We start from the raw sequence: 8,133 nt of genomic DNA on the forward strand, positions 1-8,133 counted from the left end.
AAAGTAGCATATGTATACTTACAAGTGTTCGTTACAGCATGCAGATCAAATATACTCGATTTTTTTCATATCTTATATACGAGTTTAATACGTAGGAGTACAAAAACAGCTAATGTAAATATGCATTCATTTACCAGATAAAAGTACATGTAAAGCGACATTGTGCAAACCCTCGATACAGCTTCTCATTTATTAAGCAGCTAATATATGAAAATAAGCCTTGTGCAAACACCAGATACAGCTTTTTATTTATTTTACCAGATACATGGATGAAACGCGACATAGAAGAACTAAGTAGTTTAATCTGAAACTTAGAAACATTTTTTTTTTCTCAGTTACAATGTAACATAGTGTTTGCTCACTTTCACGTAGGCTTGAATTGTACTTAATTTTTGAATAGGCAAGAAATCAAGTTTTTCAGTTTGGCTCCAAAGGCAGAGAGTGAACCATCAACACTCATATCTGTCTTCTTATCAAATTGGAATGGCTCTGTTGGTCTAGTCGCGTCCAGAAGAACATCAACAGGAATTTTCGGCTTTGATGGTCCTAATGGCTCAATGGAGTTTCCATACTTCTCTATGTCTGGACAGTAATTCTGAAAACAACAAAAGTGAAGATATAATTTAGAAAACTCTCGTCATGAAAAATGTCCTGCTATATTGACAGTATCCAAAAACAAACTAATTGTGCATACTTTAAATTTTCAGGGCACGTTGTGCACAAGTTAGATGAAAAGGGTATTGCGTGAATTTTGCAGAAGTACAATGAGAGGGAGGGTGTGCTTACTTGGTTAGCATGCATTCGCTTGACAAACTTCTTAAACAGATTGAAGTTATTATATTCCAGTAGATCGTTAGAAATACGAAGATAAGTAAACCCAAACATCTTCAGTGCTGGTGCTCCATTGCTGTTAACACCATTCGGGCGAGCATTTAACAGGATTTGATTGTAAGCTGTGCTGTCATATCTTGGAAGTGCATTTTCACCTGCAACTTTAACGTTCTCTTTCCATCCATCACTTAATACCTGCAAATTAATCACTTTTTATAGGTCAATATATATTCATTCTCAGAACAGGTGAATGGTGCTCTAACAAGTTAAAATTTCGTTCATTATTTCAGTTAATGCCTCAGAATTATAACAAGTCACTCCAAGATCAGATTGTTGCGACTGGTTTTATAAAATTCTCATTATTCTGATTAGTTATTATGTATACTAACATGAAACTATGATGATTTCCTGACCTGTCGAACAAGTGCTTCCGGACCACTGTAAGCTTCAGAAGATTGTTCAGTGTCCCTCATTTCAAGACATGTGAAATTCAAGATGGCATTGTGCCTAGTAAGCATCCTTGCAATTGGCCGATATCCATCTCTACGATACAAGTTATAGTACCCTGCAGTAAGTTCAGCAGCATGACAATGATAGTTGAACCACCAATGAATCCCTGATACCTTCATATTAATTAATTAATACAGCGTAATTAGTACAAGATTACATCAAAGCCATGTCAAAGTTTGTGTCAAGTTATCATTAATGAAATATGTATGTCAATGTTAAAGGAGCGAATTGATGACCATATGTATTAAGATCACACTCCCAAACTTGTTACGTACTCACCTTAACCGCTAACTTGAGTGTGCAACCACGGAATGCTTTGTTAGCTTCTTCCAAGATCTGATCACCATGGTAAATTAACTTGGTGGAGTACCAAGTCAAGAAGAAGACTCCTTTATCAGATTTGTAAGTTCCATTCCTTCTGAAAAAACCTGTTTCTTCAGGAGTGTCATTGTATTTTCCGGCATCAGTTGGCAGCTCCCATTCAGGATGCCCTGCTTCTTTTGCTGCCTTCTTAAAGTCTGCTGCCATATATTTGTCATAACACTGTAAAAAAAAAAAAAAAAAAAAAAAACACAAAGGGCATGTTAAAATACGAGTCTGATCAAACAAAATCCGAGTCTGAGTCAAAATCTAGATAAACGTTGTCAGAATCTGAACATAGGCATATTTTAGAGACGAAAGGAGTACATATAATTATACTTCATACCGAAGTGTATTACCTGAAATTCTCCGATTCCTGGAAAAACCCATCCTTGAGACTCGGGATAAGAAGGGTATCGTAGCTCCCCTGCTGGACCTGCACCTACTTCGATGTCCACTATGGTTCCCGCCTCAAAGAACTCCGACATATTCTCTCTAAAACTCTTCATGAAATCGCTGTACATCTGTACATACAAATTACATACATCAGTACTAGCACATTATTACTTGATCATGTAAGAACACAAAAACAGAACAAATTCTGTATGTAAACATGTTACCTGGCCTTTGTAAAAAAAAAACAAAAAACAAAAAAACAAAAAAAAACATGTTACCTGGATAGGTGTCCGGCCTTCAAAGAGAGGCTCATTATCGACACCAAGGGAAAGGTACTCGACGTTCCTAGTACCATCAAGATTGGTATAAAAGACATCGTTGTTGGATCTACCAATGTTGAGAACCCACTCAGGGAGGGGGATAGTGACAACATCCCCTACATTGCCTCCACATTGATGGAAAGACATAATAGCTTGGATTTTCAAGCCATATTCCTGCACGACTTGAAACAGACGTCGATAAGCCCTCCAATCGTACTGCTTTGGACCTTGGCCTTCTATTATTCCCCACCACACGTCCACCATTATTCCATCTACACCGGCTTCTTTTAGTTTCTCTAGTTGCTTCCTTGTGCCTTCCTCATCTTTGAATGAATTTCGACGAGATACAACTCCTAACTGTACAATGTCATAAAAAACAAGGGAATGTAAGAAATCTACGTTGTAAAAAATTTCACACTACTTAGAACTTGAGATCTTGAACCATGGTCTTTAAGACCGCGGTTAGAACTTAGAACCATATTTGGTCATTAAGACCGCGGTTTAGAATACCTGTGGTCATTTTGCAATATATTGCGTGACCACAGTCTTCAGGACTGTGGCCATCTAGACTGCAGTCAGCCAGGCCAGTGCCTATATACCAATATCTTAAACCGCGGTCTTAATTGTATTTTTTTTTTTTTTTAACATACTTAATTGTACTTTGTTATGTAGGACAGTAGGAATGTCATTTTACATGCCTATAAATAATCTGATATTAGTACTATAAATTTACAGTATAATGAAAGATTAATGTACTTAAAATAACTTAGAGGGTATCCGAGTTGATTAGGACTTACTGGTAGCATCACATAGACAGGAACGTAGTTTAAGAGCATCTTGTTAAAACCCAGCTTCTGCACGTTAGAAGTACAACAAAAACAAGGTTAACAACATTATATAGTATGACATGCAAGTACCAATGAAATACATAGTACAGTACTTTCATAGAAGCTAAGTAATAGTCTATTAGTAGAATGCGTAGTATTGTATAGTAGATGTCAACTTAACTTAGCAAAAATGATAGCATAGTTGGTTAAGTGTTATATGGATTGACACTCAGGAGATTAAATCTAGTTTACATCATTATTCTTTAATTTGCAGCTTTTTACATACAAAAGAATATAATTGAATATGCATGTCCTCATCCTTAATAGTTGAGTTGCACGTCCAAATATGAATGCATCTTATCATCCAGATAGTCCAGTTGTAAATTCTCCAATATGCACGAGTACTTATAAAGTGCCAGCTACAAGGTAAGAAGAAATACTCTATCGATTTAAAACCTCTCAAAGATTAACCCTGCTACTCAAGTCAGGTTATCACTTTGAGAAGCGTGGGGGATGGGTAAAGAAATATATGTCCTCAAAGTATTTTTAGTGGGGATTGAAAGATCATTTCCTTACCACAAATTAACACTTTATTGGACACTCATATAGAGTAGTAGTTAGCTATTAATAAATTCGTATTTAAAACTAACAAGCTTATTGGGAGAGATTATCTTAAAGTGACCACCAATGTTTGAAATATTAGATTTCAATTGATAAGTGAACATATAATATAAAATGAAGAGCGAGAGTATGTATGTAATAAATACCTTGTACTCGAAACTTGGCTTATCCATGATTGTGTATTTTGCTTGAACTTTGTTTTGCCAACCAAGTTTTGAGCATAAAATAGAGCACAATTGTAGCTTGGAAGGTTGAGGTTTCTTCTTCAAGATGTGCTTCTTATTTATACTACTCATGGAGTAAAGATTAGAGTGAAGTGTTCGAGTTTCAGCACGTGCATAATTATTCATTTTAATATAATTTAATTAATTTTTTTTAAGTTAGGTGATACAATAATGACTGGGCTACAAAACTTTAAATGACACGAGATATTCTTATCAACAATTTTATGGTGCGAGTCAATTAACGGTACGTTCATATGCCACGCCAATTGATTGATTTTTTTTGCTAAGGTATGGGTGGTTGGAATTGCTTCATCTTGTTTGCATTCCGTTAAACCTATGAAAACACTAGGATGTATCATGTATTAGTGTACTACAATGAAGTTGTGTGAAAGGAACATTGTCTTATCCTTACCAGAATATCTAACACTATGTAGCAAAAAAGGTTTGACTCAATTGATAAGACTCTTTTCTCGGATTTTTGAGGTTTTATACTTTGGGGGTTCGAATCTTGCTAAGTGAGGATGCTTTCAAGGTGTGAATTTTCTTAACTTTTCCAAGAACCTGGTGTATAGATGTTAAACCAAATAAATTGTAAGGGTTAAAGTTTGTTTAAAGACCGCCATGAGTATTACTTGTATGTATTTTAAATAAAGAGTTTAGGTACTTTTACAAAGTATTAGGTGAGTCTGTTGCACCACCATGAGTCCACTTAACCAATGTATAAAATTCCAAAACTGATGTGTCCTATAACTATATGAGATTTTCAAAAATTTACATGAAATATCCTAAAACTTGTATCTAATATTTTAAAAGTTAAGATGTTCAAAAACTTATATAAAATGTCTATTAATTTTTATCTATCTCATCATGAATTCAGGCTCATACAATACCTTTTCAAGTACTTTGACTTCTTCTTTTCAAAATAGTCTAGACTCAAGTGTATGTTTTATAAAGTTCGTCTAATTTTTTTTCTTAGGATGTTTCGAAAACTTCAACTCACTTTTTACATTGTCAAATTTTGACAGATCTCATTAACTATCATACTACACACTATTTGACAAGTTCACCTTATTTTTATTTTTTTTTTTGGTAGAAAATCAGAGCATATTATTACTCCAGACTACTTAAATCTAGCAGCACAGCATTACAAGCACAATGTGGCACTTGTTCTAACCACACTCTCATCTCACCATAATCTCTGCTACCTCTAGCTAAGGCACAATTGCCCTCTCTACCAACTTGTGAAAAGGAAATACTAGAGCAAGAACTAGCCAAGAGAAGAATATCACTAACAATAACACCAAACGCTGAAGTTTCACATTTCCCATGCTGTAAATACTGGTAAAGCTTGCTAAATCACGAAGTCCAAAGCAATGGTCAGGCAATGTCTTGCTCATACTCACCCACCATATTCATTGCCTTGCAAATCACCTTATTTTCAGTTGTTTCAGGTCTCATAAGTTGAGATAAGAAAGTTGATAAGGGTCACCTCATGTTCAAATTACAACTAAAATAAGTTTTAGTAAAATCTAATGTTCAAGTCAGTTCATATAATTTAAGTTAATATAAGTTCCAATAAGTTAAATTAGGTGAATAAAACACACTCTTATTATATCTACAAATTTTTTACAACTAAAATAAGTTTTAGTAAAGTCTAATGTTCAAGTCAGTTCATATAATTTAAGTTAATATAAGTTCCAATTAGTTAAATTAGGTGAATAAAACACACTCTTATTATATCTACAAATTTTTTACTCAATAATAATTCATACTTTACTTGACTTTTAATTAGTCGATTAAATTTGTGTCTTTATGGTCCTTATAGGAATGATACCAAAGACTTGTAATCAAATGCACCTACAAAGTAATGTTTTGTTCAACTTTCACATCATGTAAAAAATGATATGGTTGTCATGGTCCTCATGGATGTTGAAATGTTCCACGCTATTCTTGCCGAATCTTTATATTTTTTCCCTCCAAAATAATGAAATCTCCAAAAAGAAAAATACTACTTATAAAAATAATAAAGTAACCATATAAGCTTACATGGACTAAGCAATTTTTACCATAAAATTTTGGTAGCAAAGCGATTTTGACCTTTTGGTTTGTTGTGAAGTCATTTTCATAACATTATTGCCTTATGATCTCAGCTTGATTATTGGGCATGAAAACGAGATTTAATGTGTGGAGAATTGAAGGTGTTTGGCTAACTGATTACCTCATTATGTATGTAAAGGTTTTTTTAATATAAAGGTAAAGGGAAAAAAAAAATAAGGTAATAGGAGATTTACCTCACGAGGGGAACTCCTAATGCAATTATGTATTTAGAGTTACAGACTAGAGTTAGGTAAGTAGAAATCTAAGTACTTGTATACATTAAGTTTACATAAAATTACGTACATTCCATCTATATTCAAGATGCTTTATCAAGTACTCGTAATCTTGTAACACTATAATTGGTTTGTTGTTAGAGAGGCTACGTGACTTTGAGGTAACGAATTTACACTTCATTAGGGGTTGATGGTGAGAATTCTAGCTCTTATCCAATCCCCCAAACTCAAGTATATGATTTTCTAAGTTTGGATGTGTTAACTTATGTGAGGTAACGATCGATGATTATATATTTAAAATATTATTGACCAATATAATTTGATCTGGCGTAGCTGCAGAAGATTTGTATCTTACGACTTGAAGAGTTGGTCAATTAAAACTCACGATATAAATCCCATTACTCCAGTAGAGGTACTTAGTAGGTGAGATTCTCTTTCTTTTTGTACCCATTACTAAGGGGGGCTAGTGGGCTAGAGTGCTAATGTAATCCCCCGTATTTTTAAATATTTTATAAATGAAATTTTATTTTATTTATAATATTTATTTGTATTTTTCCAGAATTTAATTTTAAAAGTTTTAAATTATTAATTGGGTCAAAAATTATTTTAGGTTAAATTATTTTATGAACCTATATCCTACAACCCATTAACATAAAAACAAAGTCTAACTCATTTGTTTATTTAATTGGCCCATTATTTTCATGAGACCCAATTCTACCCTACAATTCTCTCCTATAAATACCCCATGAATCTCCAAATTTTCCCCCACACAAAAAGGTTAATCTTTATTTATTTTCCCTTTATTTTCTTTATTTTATTTTCCCTTCATTTTTTTTTTATTTCCCTTTTTTTTTTTTTCTTCTTTCTTCTTCTTCTCTTTTTCTTCTTCCTTCCTTCTTATTTTTGCCCTAATCCTTCATTGTTTTGGTAATTATTTTTATGATATTGTTAATTGATTTTAATGGTTTAATCATGTGATAATTTATCTTAAATTATGAGTTTTATGAATTTTATTATACACTTTAAAATTTCAGAAATTTTGTTCATAAAATTAGGGCTTAAAAATGTTAGTTTTCATGTTTTGGGTTTTGAAACTGTGTTCTACAACTTATTTAATTAAAGCATGATTATATTGTAATTCTACTATGATCATGATGATGTTTAATTCAAAAACAAATTTTCAGTTTTCCGTAATCAACTTCTGATCTCCGTTCTTAATTTTTTTTAATCACGTTTAGATTCTAACTCGTCCGATTTTTACAATAAAATAGTGTTTTTCATGTGTAAACGACGTTTTAATCAAAACTCACTACCTTTGGTAATGAGCACCATCTTCACGTGGCCAAATTCAGCCTCTAAATATGGTTTTCGAGCAGTTTTTGATTTTTAACGAAGATTTAATGTTTAAAATAAATTTTCAGATTATTAAAGTTTTAATCTTGGGTTTAAATTGTATTGATTTCATGTGTTTCAAGTCTCTAATTTCATTAAACAAAGGTTGTGGTTATTTTATGATTATAAAGTTTGGAACTTTAAGGTTTAATTGCAAGAATAAATTTTTAGATTTTAGGTTATTGTTTTTTAAGCTTCTAAATGCGTTGAATTGGTGAATTTTTGGGTTTAAAGCCTACTAACTTAATATATAATGTAGGTAGTTTCAAAGATTACTATAATTTTGAGATTTCATGTATAAAATAAATTTTCAGATTTTTAT

At 32.6% G+C, this 8,133-nt stretch overlaps 1 protein-coding gene across 1 annotated transcript; it reads right to left on the reverse strand.

Moving 5' to 3' along the window:
* Positions 1-92: 92 nt before the first annotated feature.
* LOC110691952 (beta-amylase-like) lies at positions 93-4,230 on the reverse strand. Its single transcript, XM_021868934.1, has 8 exons — positions 4,012-4,230; positions 3,215-3,271; positions 2,376-2,774; positions 2,061-2,225; positions 1,621-1,884; positions 1,245-1,454; positions 787-1,026; positions 93-595 (listed from the first exon to the last, which is right to left on the reverse strand). Exons 1-8 carry the CDS (start codon positions 4,213-4,215, stop codon positions 386-388), a joined length of 1,749 nt encoding a protein of 582 aa, XP_021724626.1. The 5' UTR covers positions 4,216-4,230; the 3' UTR covers positions 93-385.
* Positions 4,231-8,133: the final 3,903 nt, after the last annotated feature.

Source organism: Chenopodium quinoa, unplaced genomic scaffold (assembly GCF_001683475.1).
Source record: "Chenopodium quinoa cultivar QQ74 unplaced genomic scaffold, ASM168347v1, whole genome shotgun sequence".
In the NCBI taxonomy this organism is placed as follows: Eukaryota; Viridiplantae; Streptophyta; class Magnoliopsida; order Caryophyllales; family Amaranthaceae; genus Chenopodium; species Chenopodium quinoa.

Excerpts from the sequence above, each read along its gene's own strand:
- LOC110691952 (XM_021868934.1), bottom strand. The coding sequence starts at position 4,215 with ATGAATAATTATGCACGTGCTGAAACTCGAACACTTCACTCTAATCTT. Across the intron at positions 2,775-3,214 it reads CTGTCTATGTGATGCTACCA|TTAGGAGTTGTATCTCGTCG; the intron begins GTAAGTCCTAAT and ends GACATTGTACAG. Across the intron at positions 2,226-2,375 it reads AAGGCCGGACACCTATCCAG|ATGTACAGCGATTTCATGAA; the intron begins GTAACATGTTTT and ends TTGTATGTACAG.